Here is a 17,939-nt window from a genome sequence, read left to right on the forward strand (position 1 = left end):
AGGGTTTAGGCATGTGTATACTCGTAATGAATCTTGGTTTCATTCTAATGCAGCCACAGATCTCATTCCTTCCTGTTTTCTCTTCGATGAAGTGGCTTGCATGATACAATTTAGGATCTATTGCTCTTTGTTCCAAGAAACGAGGCTTATGAGGTGGTTAGGTAGATTCAGGTTTGCTCTGGCTTTGCGTATATTGTTGCCAAAGATCTTTTTTTGGAGTGGTGGAGATGTCTATTGATACTGTCATACTCTCATTCTGTCAAAACTCTGATGAACACCAGGGAACAGTTCAATATGCAACTCCGTTGTTCATCCATCCTCAAAGACAAAGCAAATAAGATGCAGAGACTTACCCTTTTTTTGTGCATTCTATTCGAAATATCGTTTTCGCTATCTTGTACTTGTAAAGTTTTTGTATATGATATAATTGAAATTGAAAGCTTTATCAGTGACAATCAGTTTTTTCATATCAAGACATGTCAAACACGTGTGTCATATTGAGTCTGGACTAAAAAATAAAATATACAACTTCTCATTTACTTTATAAATTTAAAGCATGGCCTTAATTCTGTAAATATAATTTATTACAAATGAGGTAATAACCAGGGGATTTTGGTGAAAATTTTTCGATCAAAACATTTTTTTAGGTTTATTCTTTACCCACAAAATTATGGTATTATGTGATATAAAATGTGGTACGAAAATATGATACTACAAAAATACTCAAGACTGAGCGGACGACTGAAAACTGAAAGCTGATTTCCCGTAATAACGACTCTGGTTTAGATGCCTCCCCCAGAGCCCAAAGGAATCGCAAAAATCGAATGTTAATTAGCTACTGTTGAACCGAGAAAGCGGATCCGAGTTATTTTGGCTGTTGGGTCCGGGGGACTTCAATCTTCAGGTGAAAAACACAGAGATCTGCGATCTAAACTCCGACATGGATCGAGTCCTAAAAGCTGCACGGGCATCCGGTTCTCTTAATCTTTCCAATCGCTCTCTCAGGTTCCCTTTTTTCGTAGCACATGTTTGAATTCAACGACTTCTTAGAAATGAATACGAATCACGTTCAAAAAATATGTATAAATTTAGAATTTTCTCTTACTCTCATTTTCATTTATTTTTTTTATCATGGCAGGGAAGTTCCAGATGAGGTGTACAGAAGTTTGGATGCCGTGGGTCAAGATGAGAAGTGGTGGGAGGTATTAATAATATCATGGTTTTTTTCCTGTGTCTTTATTTCATAGTTTAATTTCTGATTCTTGTTTGCCACTGTTCCGTGAGTGTTTTCAGGCGGTGGATCTTCAGAAGCTGATTTTGGCGCATAATTGTATTGTATCACTGAAAGAAGACCTTAGAAATTTATCTTCATTGTCCATATTGAATGTCAGTCACAATGAGCTTTCACGCCTTCCTGCGGCTATTGGAGAGTATGTTGTTATACCTACTCACCCACTTAATCTGTGAGTTATGTTTGTATCTTATCTAACATTGGATATTGTACATTGTCTGTGAAATGCTTGATGCCTTTTGACAGACTCCAGATGCTTAAATCGTTAGATGTATCATTTAATTCAATCGTGGAGATTCCAGAAGCAATTGGATCAGCAACCTCTCTCATTAAGTATGCACATTTTATTATATATTGGTTGTTCATAATCTGGACGGCTTATATGTATTGCAGATATCATGCTTGTTATTTTCTCACCATCTTTAAAAACGTCAACACTCAACAGACATGTAATGTTGATTTCCCTTCTGAAAGGTTTGACCTGTTTGTTTTTGTTCCAGGTTCGACTGTTCTAACAACCAACTCTGCTCTCTCCCAAGTTCCCTAGGAAATTGTGTGAATTTGTCAGAGATTAAGGTGCGCTTGCAGTAGTATTATAGTTTTTAGGCATATTGTTGGTTTTGTTTGTTGAATAACTGTGTGCACTTTAGATACGACATTATTTGGGACGTGTCGTCTTTTTTCGATGATATTTTAATTTATCTGTCCAACTTATCTCTACACGCTGTCGGTATGAGCACCACGATAGAAAACATAGAGTTAGAGGCTCTGTGAGGAAGCACTCGACAAATCCTCGTCAATGATGAAGTTAGTCTTCACCTTTCACAGAGACCAGTGATACTCCTGTCTATTGTGGGGGCCGCATAGATGTGAGGTTACTCCAGGTGCAGCATAGTCTACACACCATTTGTGGGGATGGATAGGACCAGTGACAGGGATATGATAGTATCAGATTCTTTGCATATTCCAAATTTTTGAAATGTGCTCTCATATTTTCCACCTTGATAAGGTGTCCGTTTGGCTTTGATTATTTATTTTCACCTTATTGCTACTAGTTCTGGCAAGTAACAAAATTAGCTTCTCAATACTGATTTTCTTTACCTTAAAAGTAAGGTGTTTGGCATTCTCAATCACATCCTTGCTTGCTCTCTCTTTAGGCGTTTCACTAAATCCATTCAATCAAGTTGTCTTTGTTACTTAAATTGTTATATTATAACTGTCATAGTTATTCTAGTTGATGCTACCTACTAACAACTTTGATCTTCACCGTCTCATGGAACAAAATACTTGGTTATTACCATACAATTGAAATTACTACTCTTAGACTGAGCATCTATGTTTGCGCAACTCTGCACAATCGCAATCCTCAGCTTTAGCATTATATTTCGGTTGGATATATGCTTATGAGAATTGCAAGTTTTCTAAAAGAGGTTTTTGTGATCTTATCAGGTGTCAAACAACAATATATCTTACTTGCCAGAAGAACTAGCAAATTGTTCGATGTTAACTAAGTTGAATGTTGAGGTAGTTGAAGCTTCATCTTTTGTTGATTTATCTGTTATTCTTTATTTATTTTGTCAATTGTTATAATCTGCTAAGGATTTTAAGAATGTTATTTATTCTTTCTCCAGGGAAACAAGCTAGAAACACTATCCAATAATGTCATTGCATCATGCACTATGCTTACGGAACTTAATGCATGTAAGACCTATTCCTGCCTTCCACTTTGTTATTCTGTTTCTGGAACTTTAATTACATTACTGAATTTGAACTTTTTTAAAGCAAAAAACATGCTAAGCAGCATTCCTGAGAGTGTTGGATGCCTTTCACGTTTAATTCGGTTTGAGCTTCACCAAAACAGTGAGTAAACCCGGTTTGTAATGATCTATCCAATGAAATGCTCTAAGTTTAATGAAATTCCTTTCACTCTCTTATTGGTTTCCCGTACATGTGGCATTGGCTGAGATTCTACCCACACATATATAATTCCACAGGACTATCCTCAATTCCATCATCAATTAAGGGTTGTTCATCCCTGTTAGAGTTTTACATAGGGTTAGTTTGATTTCTCTGTCACAATTCAATTATCAGGGTTTTCTGGACTATTCCTATTTTTGGTTTGAAAATGATTAGCATAATTTCCTTCTCTTTGATTTTTTATTTTTACAGGTGTAATGCTTTGACTTCATTACCAGCAGAAATTGGATCATTGACTCAGTTGGGGACATTTGATTTGCAATCAAACCAGGTAGCTATTCAATACAGTGTTCAAAATTCTACAAATACGTCCTAACTTTCTATATTACCTGGGGAAATACGAGTCTCTTTTTCATTTCTGCCAAATTTGATGAAGCTTTATTTCAGTATTAACTGGTTGTAAGGAGGTGATATCATCGGTCAGTTAACTCTTTTATTGTAAATTAACCTCTTGTGTGTGGCTGTATGCAGCTGAAAGAGTTTCCTGTGGAGGCATGCAGTCTGCATCTTTCAGTTCTAGACCTGTCTAATAATTCATTATCCGGTTTGCCCCTTGAGATCGGTAAGGTTAGCATATATATATATATATATATATATATATATATATATATATATATATATATATATATATATATATATATATATATATATATATATATTATATATTAAGCGAGAGGCCCCTATACTAACCGAATTTGGTATGGCTTGGTGTCACCCAACTAAATTTCCATATCTAAATCTATAATTATCGTATCTCACCTGCTTTTAAAATTTTTTGAAAGTACTAACATTTTGTTGTCTTATCTAAACTTTTAAATATTTAATCATCATATTACTCCTAACTTAGAAAATATATTATAAAAAATATAGATTTAAAAATAATATTTATTTAACGTTAAAAACTTTTTTTATATATGTGCACGCATCCCGTGCACCAATTAAACATAGGTGTACACTAGTTAAATTCTCATGCTGTGGATATTTTGTGGTACTTGAATTGCTTGTATCTCTTTAAGATAAACCAATTTTTCCTTGGGATGACTTATGATCAACATAACTCAGCATTAGGTTTGGAATTAATATTCTGCACTTTATCTATTTTTGTCTTGGCTTGATGCAGTCAACAAATAATGTTGGCGTTTCCACTGCTTCTTTTCTGGAACTGGAGTTTTTACTTTTTCGTCTTTTTTGGCTCCCTGTAGTGTGTGTGTGTCCCTAGAAGAGGTGGTTTTTGCATTTAAAATATTTTGAAATATATTGAGATCTCTTTACAGAGTTAAGAATGAGTCAGTGCTAGAGAAAATCTGTCACTGATGTTAACTGTCATCCTTTACTGAAAATCAGTAGAAAATTTGCTACAAGCCCTCCTAGCTCAGTGGCACTCAATGTCCTAATATAGAACAAGGTCCCCTCCCCCCAAAAGAATATCCAAAAAAGAAAATCAATGGAAAATTGATATAACTGGATTTTACATGTTTTTCATGTTATGTGATGTCTCATTGTGTTGCACACGAGGAGGAGCATGGGATCGGTAGCAGTCTGATATGTCTGGCTCACAGCCTGCCACTGTAACTGGTGGTCAGCAAATGCTGCAAATTCGTCCATCCGATCCTGGAGAAGGTGACGTCGAGGTCTCGGGGCCGGTGGTGGGGGCTGTTGTGGCAGTGGATCAAAAGTCAAGGCGTCCCATAAGGGGCCGAACTGAGGAAAAACCTTCCGCCGTACTGCGGTCTTCTGTACCCAGCTCGCGTCATCCAGGGCTTTTGTCGGTGGCGACCACTCATCATCATCCTGGAAAACTACCCCGGCGGCCGCACACAGCTCGGTGATAATGTGAGGAAAGAACAAAGCCACATTAGGATTGTGAATGCTCGGTTTGATCTGTGAATAGATAATCTTTCTCACATTGATTGGTATAGCGGTCATCAGCACATAAAGCAACACCCCCTCTCTTCTGCACGTCGCTAGTGTGCCCGACTGGCATCAATCGTGTGTCCAAAAATGCATACCACATCGCAACGGAGACTAACAAATACTTCTCAGCGAAACAAGTGTAGGATCCATGTGTCTTCCCCGAAGACCCCAGATAGCAAATTCTGCGCATCATCAATTCGAAGTCGGGGTTTGCTGCCCATGCCAAATAAACCGAATCATCCACAGCATTGTGTGTTTCAAGCAACTTATTATTCTCTGCAGAACTATAATCCACCAGTTTCCCTCGCACAAATGCTTTATTATCGTCTCGCTCAGCCGCATTGGCATAAAATTCTCGAATTACCGGTGCCACCGCGGCTTGCGGTTGGGCACAAAATTTTTCCCATCCTTGATTCGAAATCTGATTTAGATTTGAAGGTTGGGCCACAAGTTGAAAACCACGCTCTCGAATTGGAGCTCGATGTATTTTGGCATGTTCATAAGTTCTTTAGTGGCTTCATTAACAAACGAACGGGAAATACGACAGGATGACGAAGAAACATTATGACTTACCTGTGCTTTCTTCGGAGGCATTGTGGATGATTTGTGAAAAAAGAACCCGGAATAGGAGGTATGTTGTCGGAATTTGAATGGCTCGCCGGAATCCGGGAAGAGAAGCGTCGGAGAAGCTTGTGCTTGGGGAAACTCTTGCAAGACCGAAGCTGACTGGTAAGAGAATGGAAGGAGACGACGTTGCCGGAGCAAAGGAGGAGACGTTGCCGGAAACTCGGTGATGGCCGGAAAATATAAGGGGGACGCTGGAAAAATCACGCCTTGGTGCTAGGTAAGATGGTGACACGAAATTGGACCTGAAAACAGCAGAAAAATGGTCACGTGAGTGAGAATTAGAGTGTAGGCGGCAAAATTGAAGAGGGAGAAGGTAGGGTTCGAATGGGGGAAGAAAATGAGTAGTCTGAAAGTTAAAAAAAAATCCGTGATCCGTCCGGGCGGATATCTTTCGGCCTTCTTCTCCAACTCACATCTTGCAAGCGCCCGGGTGGTTCAAAGTGTTGGCCCAGGCGCCTATCTCTCACACTTTGATCACTTCTCTTCTTTTTATTCACGAATTGCCTGCATTTTCAACCACGAGACATATGAGCAACTAAAAAAACATAACATGTGACAAAACACCACAAAATGCATGCAATCTAAACGATATGTGCAACATAATGAGACATCACATAACATGTAAAATTCACCTATATCAAAAATCCTCAATGTCATTGGTTTGACTGTGAAATAGCAAGTGTGGGTTAAATACATTCTAACAGCTTAACATCAGCTAAAGCTTAAAACTAATCCCTTACTTTCCATTCTCACCAAATTACCTTACTTTTCTTGAAAGAATCCATGTATATCTTTTTGTTTGGTTCCAATCAGTTGCGTTATGTTAATTCATTACCTAATATTAGCTATAACTTGATATCTAGGCTTGATGACAACACTGCGCAAACTTTTACTCACTGGGAACCCACTGCGAACACTTCGGAGGTTTAAGCCACTGTTTTGTTCGTTTGATTTGGCATGCTTCAAGGTTGTTCAGGGGTTGACTGCACATTTTTTTCTTGTTCAGTTCCTTGGTATCTGGACCTACACCTGCTCTATTGAGGTATCTTCGAAGTAGACTACCAACTGATGAAGGTGCGTCTTGTTTCTAGAGTCAGAGTTATTCTCCTCCAAGGTAATTTTTTACCATATCTTTTCACATGAATTAATCATGCTGTGGTGCAGAGTCTGCAGCTACCACATCAGTGAAAGAGGATGTTGTTTCCATGGCTGCTCGATTGTCTCTGACATCAAAAGTAACCTCCTATAATATAGATGTTTGGGGTTAATCTCGTTTTTCAAAATTAATGCTTTTTATTCGTGGTATATTCGAGCCTCTATGATATGTAAGAGAAAGGTCTAAAAAATTAAATAAATCTATGGATGAGCCTACAACGCAAAATTCAATATAAGACTGTCAAATATTTGATTTAACTAGTCAGTAATCACGTAGTGCACACATTTTATTTCATTTAAATATCAAAACTTGAATATTTTTTACTAAAAATTAGAGATTTTGGTTAAATCTAATGATGATATATACAATGCTTAAATAAATATTAACCCCATCTTGGATAATTAAAAAGAAATGGGTTGTGCACACCAATCAATAACACCTTAGAGTGGCGATGCACCAAAGGTATCACTCTAAGGTCTTCTTGTTTAATATGTAGTGTACATGCATGCTCTAACAATTTTTAATTTCTTTAGTTTTTTTAATTGTCAGGAAATTTCTTTAACTGAACTTAGCTTGGATGTGATCCCACCTGATGTATGGAAGTCAAGTGACATTACAAAGATCAATCTTTCAGGGAATTCAATTGCAGAATTACCCTTGGAAATTAAGTCCTGTGTTTCTCTTGAGGTAGTCATTGAATCTATTACATTCTTCTTCTTTACATAAAAGCCTAAAGAAATATGTTAGCTTTTGGATGTAAAGATTTTTTGGATGCATCCATATAATAAAACCCAAGTTCTGTATTCAGATTCTTTTGTGCTTTTGATACTCAAATGGACCGTAATCTCACGAAACTTGGATATGGTTAAGTTTATGTATCCACCTTCTTGGGAGTCCCAACTCCCTACTTAATATGCAGGATCATCTAATTTTTGTATGTTTATTTTTGAAGTGCATTACCTTTATCTACCATTTTCAGAAGATGCTGTTTGTTGATGGATATGACTGATAATGTGATGTTTTTGATCCTTTAGATTACCTACTTCTTAAGCTTTCAGTATTGATATGATGCCGTACAAAAACTTAACTGAAGTCTGCATCATGATCTAGAATACTGCCTAGGAAGGGATTAACTGTTTTTGAATTGATCATGTTTTTCTTTATTAGAATTATAGCTAGACTTCTATTTCCAAGTTAGCTGCCATGTGGTACTTTATAATATCTTTTATTGAATACATTTTACTGCAGGCCTTGATTTTGTCGAAGAACAAGATAGTAGAGTGGCCTGGTGCAGTTTTGTCATCACTTCCTAAACTAATATGCTTGAAACTTGATGGAAATCCACTCAAAAAGGTGAAATAATGCTACAAAGTTTTTTTTTTTTCTTGTACTACTCTACCCTTCCTTTTTTGGTTCTTTTGGGGAGACGGGGGCTAGGCGCTTTTCTTGTCAGTCAAGTAAAACTTTTGCTTAGTAAATGAGTATCTTTGTTCAAATTGCATATTCTTTCTCCAAATGCTGGTGTTTGAATCTTTATGCTGTCTCCCTAGTTATGCTTGTTTCTCATATAAAACATTTACACCTTCCGACTGTGAGAGAACCAATTAGTTTTTGAATAAAGTCATCAATGCCACTCTTTAATCAGTTTGCAAGCCAGTTAGGTATGTGCTGTTTATCATTGATTTTTTGGTCTATCCATTTTTTGAATTGGTCATTTGGTACCAGGGATGACTGAGATGGAAAAATAATGAAAAATAAACATATAGAATTCTTTTCTGGTGTATTATTGTAAAAGATGAAACCAAAGGAATTATAACATTCCATAGGAAGATGGGAGGTAGATTTTCTATCTTTCTTTTTTATGTTTTCAATGCTTAAAACTGTAAGAATCAGATGGGAATAGATTTGAAATTTTATGAAAGGCTAGATATTTAATTGTGAAGGTGCGTCCCTGTATTAGCAGAAAGATAAATTACCGTTTTCAATCTTCATTGAACATGTGGTAAAAGGAACCTTTTCCAGGGATAATGATCTGTAGAGTCTCATGTTTTACCCCGAGTTGCACATGTTTGTTTCTTCTAATATCTTAAGTAAAGCCTACTTGCTTCCTTTTTATCTCATTATATCTGCTTATTTCTTATCCTTTTTCATAATAGATTCCATCAGATGGCTTTGCAGCTGCCTCCAAGCTCCAGGTTCTAGATTTGAGTGGGACTGCAGGTTCTTTACCAGAAAACCCAGGATTTTCAAGTTTATCAGAGCTGCAGGAACTTTACCTGAGGTCTGTTAATTGAATATTTATTTCTTTCGAACTTCTTTCATCTGCATGTTAAATTTCTGTTGTTTATCTTTCTTTTTCTACTTGCTGGGCAGACAGATGCAAATTTCAGCATTTCCTTTGGATATAATTTCCTTGCAGCTTCTAAGGATTCTTGATTTGAGTCAAAATTCCCTTCAATTGATTCCAGCAGTAATATTTTCTCACTGAATAATTTATTTCCTTTCAACTTTAGCTATCCTGATCTCCACTTGAATGTCTGCTTGATGTTTTGGATCCCCCTCATATATTTACGGCTTTCTTAATGGTGTTTCCTGTATCTTGTATGTATATTTATAGATTGAGTGTTGTACTACATTGTCCAAGCTTATAGTGCCTGCAATTCTGGGGCATTGTGTGACTTGTAAGTTGTAACCAACGAGTTAGAAATTATTTAGAAATTCCCTTTGAATGCAATTGGTTGGAATCTAGTCTGTAAGCACCATTGGCAGCTCTTCATAACAAAAAGGAAATATTGAAGGAATACATAGCGCCCAGGATTCTTCTGATAAATCTAATTGAAAAAATATTGGGAACAAAAATCTGTCCTCAACTTTAGGATTCTCCTTTTCACCTTAAAAAATATTTTTGATTTGAAAGACAAAAAAATATGGTACTATCGATGAAGATAGCTCCGATGAAGTTTAGTTTTGCTGCCAACAATGGATAATAATAATAATGGCCTTTTTTCTTCGAGTATGATGTTCCTTAACATCCAATTGAGCCATAGATTGAACTTGCTTAAACAAAAGCAATAGAGACAACACACTGTTAAATTAAAAAAATTAACCATGTATGTGTAGTTTTGCAGAATATTTAGGTTCAATCAGTATCAACAGAGTAGATGTCAAATCCATCTGATAACATTCATAAGCGTCAATTGTGTATGAATATTCACCAAAACCTTGAATTATGGAATAGATTTGATATATATAGCTTCACACAGCCTGTATGGTCCTCGTAAACGAAAGCAGGTGACATAAAATTTCCAAATTGATTTCCTATAGATCTTCAGGCACAAAATTCCTATGTAGATAAAAAGATTTCAAAAGATATTCTCCTTTCGTTTGATATCTGCAAAGTTACTTTATCAGATAAGCAGATAAAATACAAGGTCTGTGAATTTTTTTGGATTTTTCATGCTGGATAATGAATTTTGATCAGATGGATCATAAATCATTTACTAAATTTGATATAACTTCTGCTTATGATATTATTAGTATTATTGTTTCTACTACTCGGTTATTGATAATAAAACTTTATGGTTGTTTATGGTATGATTACTGTATTACTAGTCATAGTTAATATTAATACTTCCTCTCCCAATTGTTATCTTACTTTTGTAGTTGTTCTCTTGGTCTCTTGCACTATCTCTGCTACCTTTGTACTTGGAATCTTACGATACTCGGTGTTTAGCCAATTAAACTACAAATTACACCGACTCTTCCATATTTCATGTTCTGCAGAGCATAAAAAGCCTGACTTCTCTTACAGAGCTTGACCTTTCAGACAATAATATTTCTTCAGTTCCACCAGAACTGGTTAGCACCATAGCCCTTAAAGTTCAATCTTGTTGGTGTTGTATTTGCATGAGTGGCATGGTTCTTGAATTCATTTGCACAAACATTTATTATATCCACTGTAATGATGATGTTCTGTACATTATCCAAAGCTTTATATATATTTTTTACCTTAAATATTAATACTATTTTCACAAGATAATATCAGGTACGTGAATATATAGAAGGCATACTTGATACATTTGATAAATTGTTTCCATAGCATTTTATCAAAATCCCCGTTTCTGCTTACTGCAGGCCAATGAAGAACTAAGCATGCGGACTATTTCTATGAAGTGCTAACTTCTAAAAATATCGAGTTTCCCCTGAAAATATTTTAAGCCTAGTAGGAGGAAAGAAAAAATCGATGTACTACTGTATATATTTTCCTTGCTAGTTTTTCCCTCGTCTCCCATACCTTTTTTGGAGAGGGATTTAATTTATTTAAATATTTAGCAATGGCTGCCTTGATTTTTTGGTTTTGCAGGGAATATTTAGCAATGGCTGCCTTGATTTATTGGTTTTGCAGGGTTTGCTCGAATCCAGCCTGCAGGTGTTAAGACTTGATGGAAACCCATTGAGAAGGTACAAGTAAATTTAGAGAGGCCTAGTTTTTTAAAAAATAATTGCCCAGACCCATTTGTGCAAATCTCCCAATACATTTCAAAACTTATTCTAGGGTTTAGTGTCAGTCAAACGATAAACATAGTTTAGAGCTATCATAAATGACAAATATGACTGATATCAAGCCGCAACCAGAATTTTCCTCACTTAGTAAAATTGGATTTGAGCAGGCAAATCTACCCAATTTAATTAAGAAACTTAAATTTCTAGACAAAAATCACCATTTGTGATTGGCTTACAAACAATTTCCACTGGAGCAGGCATCACACTTTCAGATCTACACTCCTATTTACTTTACTTGTGGCATGAGTACCTGACTTTTGCTTACAAATGACTGCAATAAATTTTTTTCATTCTCTGTCAGATTTGTGATCTCTGTTGCGTCAGGTATCATCCTGACATTTGGAATCTTATAACCATTATTCACTAGGGTCTAGGAGGAAGCATAAAACTTAATGAATATTTAGATGGAATGTACAGGAATCTCTTTCACTGGTAAATGACCTTCAGTTTAGTGAATAAATAAAATAAAAATCATGTGGACTGCAGATTTCAAGTTGTTACCTAGAGTTTCATGTTAATGCTTTCCAAAATGTCCTAAAATAATAAAATATTTAGCTATTTCCTGAAATGATGTCATTCCATCAACTAAATTTTTGTTTACATTAATTCTTCTATCTGTTTCTGTTAAGGTTGGCATTATCTTGATGAGTAATACCTGAGATTTTTCCATTGAAGAATAACCTACTTAAATGGTTTTTGATTTGGCCCTTCCCGCTTTTTGTGATCCTCCAATTTTTTGAATTATCTTCTATCTATTGGTCCCTTTATAATGTTAGGAGTTTTTTCTGTCGATTTTTATTTTGAAAATACATCGAAGTTCCCTTTTCTTGGAACATTTAGCGGATATAATTATTCCATGGTTTGACCATTGTTGAATTCCATTTAAAATATTAAGTTTTACAATCATGATCCATTTCTTGCTTCACGCATGTAGAGATTGGCTCGAATTTATCGAATATTTTAAACTTACGTTGTTGAAGCATGTCTTTTAACTATGGTGGCAATTTATAGCAAGTTTGTAATGATGTTTGTATGGTTTGAACTATTACTCCAGCATTCGGAGGGCGATTTTGGACAGAGGAACAAAAGCTGTCTTGAAATATTTGAAGGAGAAACTTGTTGAGCAATAACAAGGCTGCATCTTCCAGTATGATTATGGATTGATGAGTTGAGTTGGAAAACAACTTAATTTTTTTCCCATGTGGTTGCTGGGGTGTTTTATGCTGCATCTCTTGAGTTCCTTCGTCCAATGAATGTGATGTATTGTTTGTGTGTGCGCTATGATTTAGATCTTCCGATCTGTGATACCAATTACCACATTCTTGCATTTAATTTATCATGTTACAACGTTGAGTTGGAAATTTGATATGCGTTTAAAATAGTTGAACTTTATATCGATGTACTATGAAATTTTGTCGTCCCATGGAGTATTGTTGTCCAAATTGTCCATATCTTTCTGCTAGTCTCGATATGATCTAAATTTTGTTAGGACTCCCAAAAATACGTTATATTTTTTTGGAATTCCTGGCATACTTAAAGTGTTCAGATTTAGATGCTCAGCATACCCTTCTAATTGGTTTGACTTTTGAAATTTACATATTTACTGTAAATCCACAGAACGCGTGTGTAGGCAATGCTGCCATGCATGCCAAAATATGTTTATCGGTAATCTGTGTGATTCAAAATAATTAGTTTTCACTCGTTATTCTGGAACCACGTCCCATACGGATCTCTGCTATTTGCTGGGACAGAATACGATTATTTTTCAAAAGAAGAAAAAAAGACTAGATACCGGTATCTTTACATGTTGCCGATAGTTAATAATTCGCCGATCATGCACTCGGGTAATAATAGATGTTCCAAATATTTAGAAGAATATGTTATCAATGATTGACACTTTGCGACCACGATATGGAATCACATCCCAGAAATAGCGATGCTTGGAGACTTGAAATTTATTTAGGTATCCCTTAGTTCAGGGATAGGATATGTGTAAGATTTGTAAAGACAGTGATATGACTATGAAAGCACTGCTAGAAAATATTCAATATTCTCTGACTTAAAGAAAAGGATGAAAAAAGCACAAGTAGAAAGTGGAATGATAAAAGGGAATAGCACAATCAAAGAATGCGAATATTCAGAAAGAAAGAAAAAAGGATTCAAAGATGCTTTATAAATTATGACTTAGGGTTGAATATGCTTTGGAACTTTTTTAAAAAGATGGCAAAATAATGCTCTGCTCATGCTATCTTGGGCCAACATAAGCCACACCGCATGTGATGGAACAAGTGCATTTGACTTTCTAATCAACTTATTTTAGTATTGCTTTCTAAAAAAAAACATGATGATGTTAGATATTTGATATGCTCATATGTTTGGTTGCACGATGTCCATTTTAGTTGCCATTTAAACAAAAGGTGTGTGTGATTGAATACTTAACTGCTTCCTGAAAATTACTTTAAATATGTTTTAAGATTTGATTCAGTTATCTTACTTATATATCTATAATATTTTATTATATTTGAAACACTTAAATTAACTAAATTTGGTGTCATGGTCTGTTTTAATAATTATATATATTAATAAAATGTTAAAATTTTAATGCGAGTTGTGTGTAGTTCAGCGGATAGAGTCATTGTTTTTTTGAGTTTAGGTTATATAAGTTCGATTCTCACTGATGTTATTTTTTTTATTTATTTATTTTTCAATTTATATATCAAAATTATAGTGTAATCTCTCACTATTTCTTATAATTATATTTTGATCCTCATTTAAATATAAATCAAATTAATTATAAAAAATATTATATAAGCACGCAACTTGTGCATTGGTCCACTAGTATTTAATTAAAGTTGAAACTCCTGTACTAACTAACTTTTAATTGATTTAATGAAATCTTATTTAAAATTACAATTATATCCTAATTATATCTTTATTGATAAAACTTTTTTTCTAAAATAGTTTTTTTAAATCTCCAAACATCTCTTTATTAATATTTTTAAATACAATCCTATTTATTTTTAATTTTTTAATTTTTCTCTCGCTTTTAACAAAAAAAATATATGAAAAAATCTTTAATTTTAAAATAACAAAAATTATCATATTTAAAGATATAGTTCAACTGTACATGCACAAATCTAAACCGTGTAATATCTCTTATTACACGGGTTTTTTTTTTATTACACGGTTTGTTACCTAAGATAATTTTCCAGATGCAAGGACTAATTTTCATCTAAAACCAATTTGAACTTGACCCCACAATTATTAACTATTCATTGCACGATGGCATCAAGAACCTCTTATTTCGAATGACATAAATTTATATATTATGAATATAAAGTAGCATCATGTATTTTTTAAAATAATATATTAATATGCATCCTTCACTTGATATGCATGTATAAGAAAGAGAAGAAACACAAAAGTTGATTAAATGATTAAAAAACACCCCAAGTTCATTCGTAACTCCAACATGGTAAAGTACAACCTAATAAACAAATCCAATCATAGGAGAACATCAAATAAATCCAGACAACCAGTCTGATTCGGTGTTCCTTTGTTCCATTATTCCTACTTCCAAATTAAGTGCTCTAAAATTTCACAAAAAAAAAAAAAAAAAAAATTAAGTGCATATTATTCATATGTATAAAAATGTCTTGATCCTTCCTATATATATATATATATATATGATATTAAATACCGAATTTCCAATTCATGAAATGATGCGACTCCATAACCAGAGGGCCGGTGCAATGCAACATGTTTTGTTTGCTCTAAAGCAATAACACATGGTTGTGGTCCCTACTCGGAAAGAATGCTTTTCCCGCTGTGTCTTTTGGAATTTCGACAATTTCACGATAGTTGCAGAACATTTTTGGTCATTTTTTTCGACTTTTTCCTAATTATCTCAATTAACTTTTTTCCAAATTATATGATATTTCTGTTTGTATTATAAAAGTACTCGAGACTTTTCCGCGGAATGTGAATGAAACTGAAACAACCACCTCCACGACCACGAACCATGCTTACAGCCACTCCAATGCTGACTGTATAAAGAAATTCTAAAATTGAGAAATAGAATATTGTATAGTGTATACATACATATATTATACTAGTTACTCTGCACATGCGTTGCGTGTGTGTACAATCTTTTTTATCATTATCGATATATTAAAGTGAAAATTGACAAATTATGGAAGGACTAAATTGATATTTGAATGATTGAAATAAAAATAAAATGTGTGTTGAAATAAATAAAAAAAAAAACAAAAGTATAATATTACTATAACTGTAAGGGTAAAACTGGAAGAAAAAGATGGTGTCCTCCTTGGCAGTTTTTATAAGGTGCTCAGCCTTTATAAATAGTATAGATATAGGCAAAAACTTGTGTGAGACGGTCTCACGGATCGTATTTGTGAGACGGATCTCTTATTTGGATCACCCATGGAAAAGTATTACTTTTTATGCTAAGAGTATTACTTTTTATTGAGAATATAGGTAGGATTGACCCGTCTCACAGATTATGATCCGTGATACGTTCTCACAAGATTCACTCTTATATATATATATTATATATGAGCACTAATAATAACTATAATTATGAACTATTAAGTACTATATTACTCTCCATCAAACTGACAACAAAAAGACAACGCCCGCCGATAGGCAAATCCACCCAAAGACTTTTAAAGCTCAAATCAAACGATTGAGTCGTAAAAATACGAATTCAGGAGAAATGGTCAAAATTTAAACAACTAAAAAAAATGATATTGATTGTTAAAGTTTGACGATATATTTCGTGGAAGAAAAAACACGACAAATCCAAATATGATGATAGCTAACAATTTCATAATGTTTCCCAATAAGATACAATTTCATAAGATTAATATGTCGACATCATCACAATTTGTTTCCACCAATGATTCACGCAATAATATGAGTAAATATTTTTTTTCTCTTTTTCAACTATTAAAAAAAAAAAAACACACACACACACACACAAACTCGGATCATATCATCTTATCTATGAGCAGTGACCAGAGTCTCTATGAATCTCAACCCATCAAACCTGGGCGCAAATTTATCCGAAGACGAGGCGCCCTGCACTGCTGAATTCTCGTTACTTTTCCTTTGGAAACAATCCTACAAATTAAAAATCGTTATAAGATCGAAAAAATCCAAAAAAAAAAAACAATTAAAACAACAATCATATTCATCCATTTCATATAGATCGTGGTAACCGAATAGAAATCATATTAATTACCTCATGAGGAAAGTGAATTTTTGAAGAGGAAGAACAAGAATTGGAGATGGCAGTTGCGGAAGCAGCGGCAACAGAAGCTGCGAAGATTCCTGATTTCTTCATGACTTCGTTAATCTCCCTTGTGAATTTTGATGAGAGAAATTTGTTGGTTTGGGTGAAGAAATTAATGGGAGGCAGGCAGAAGGGAAGTTGGGGGAAGAGCGAATAATTAATTAAATAGGAATGAAGAAGTTTTGAGTCAAATTCCTCAAATATATACGCGGCAACCATTTCGGTCTTTTTTCCCCTCTCGCCGGTTTTCTTTATTAAAATTTATTACACTCTTACCCCTCCACCCTCTTTTTCATCTTTATTAATTAATAATTTATAATTATGATTTCATCATATTCTATAAACCATTCATTTCATCGCCTCCACTTTTCTTATCCCAACTTTCGGTGCTACCGATTACATGACATTGCATCTATTACAATTGAGGCAAAAATTTGTGTGAGACGGTCTCATGAGTCGTATTTGTGAGACGAATTTTTTATTTAGATTATCCATGAAAATTTATTATTTTTTACACTAAGAGTATTACTTTTTATTGTGAATATCGATAGGTTGACACGTCTCACAGATTAAGATCTGTGAAACGATCTCACATGAGACAATTAAAGTTGAAATGAACTTGAACTTAAGGTTATAAAATGTATTGGTATTTAACTTTTGTTTTCAAACATTTATCACCTCTTCACGATCTACAAATTTAATCACTTCTCTAAAATTACAATTTTTTTTATAATCACTCTTAATTGAGATTTTCTAGATTATCGTATCCATTTGTGATTAAAATGCAATAAAAATAAAATCTTAATAAATACTTTTTTAAAATATAAATTTTAATTAACTTTGATGAAAGAAAACAGACGAGGGGCAGTTTCGTGAAAACACATGTCATGGGGATTGGGGGAGTTAAAGGTTTTCCACGTCGGGCGTTGCTGATCATTGATTGCGGAGCATGAAATCTAGCAAAGCTGTCCCCTCGTTCATTGAGCCGATATTTCACCTACTTACCAATTACGGATAACCACGTGTATGGACAACATAAGTGAACGTGTTTACCTTGGGCCCTAAGGGATGTGGACAGCGACAAGGCATGTCGAATT

The 17,939-nt window shown here is 34.4% G+C and overlaps 1 protein-coding gene and 1 long non-coding RNA gene across 3 annotated transcripts; one reads left to right on the forward strand and one right to left on the reverse strand.

Moving 5' to 3' along the window:
• The first annotated feature begins 750 nt into the window (after positions 1 to 750).
• On the forward strand, positions 751 to 12,920 carry LOC140836633 (plant intracellular Ras-group-related LRR protein 6). Of its 2 annotated transcripts, XM_073202295.1 has the most exons (21): positions 751 to 1,005; positions 1,139 to 1,202; positions 1,294 to 1,430; positions 1,538 to 1,624; positions 1,792 to 1,867; positions 2,741 to 2,815; positions 2,923 to 2,992; positions 3,074 to 3,151; positions 3,286 to 3,346; positions 3,461 to 3,539; positions 3,740 to 3,830; positions 6,673 to 6,733; positions 6,816 to 6,883; positions 6,974 to 7,044; positions 7,515 to 7,652; positions 8,214 to 8,318; positions 9,122 to 9,246; positions 9,339 to 9,435; positions 10,749 to 10,823; positions 11,371 to 11,426; positions 12,583 to 12,920. In XM_073202295.1, the coding sequence occupies exons 1-21, from the start codon at positions 941 to 943 to the stop codon at positions 12,656 to 12,658; spliced, it is 1,755 nt and encodes a 584-aa protein (XP_073058396.1). In that variant the 5' UTR covers positions 751 to 940; the 3' UTR covers positions 12,659 to 12,920. The 2 variants fall into 2 exon arrangements, with proteins under 2 accessions (XP_073058396.1, XP_073058397.1); XM_073202296.1 differs by lacking the exons at positions 10,749 to 10,823; positions 11,371 to 11,426; positions 12,583 to 12,920 and adding an exon at positions 10,290 to 10,734.
• Positions 12,921 to 16,346: 3,426 nt separating this feature from the next.
• LOC140836634 (uncharacterized) lies at positions 16,347 to 17,080 on the reverse strand. The gene is made up of 2 exons (XR_012119156.1): positions 16,792 to 17,080; positions 16,347 to 16,670 (listed from the first exon to the last, which is right to left on the reverse strand). It is a non-coding gene; the product is annotated as an uncharacterized lncRNA (long non-coding RNA).
• Between the last annotated feature and the right edge of the window lie 859 nt (positions 17,081 to 17,939).

The sequence above is a fragment of the Primulina eburnea genome, chromosome 7, assembly GCF_022965805.1.
Source record: "Primulina eburnea isolate SZY01 chromosome 7, ASM2296580v1, whole genome shotgun sequence".
NCBI classification, from domain to species: Eukaryota; Viridiplantae; Streptophyta; class Magnoliopsida; order Lamiales; family Gesneriaceae; genus Primulina; species Primulina eburnea.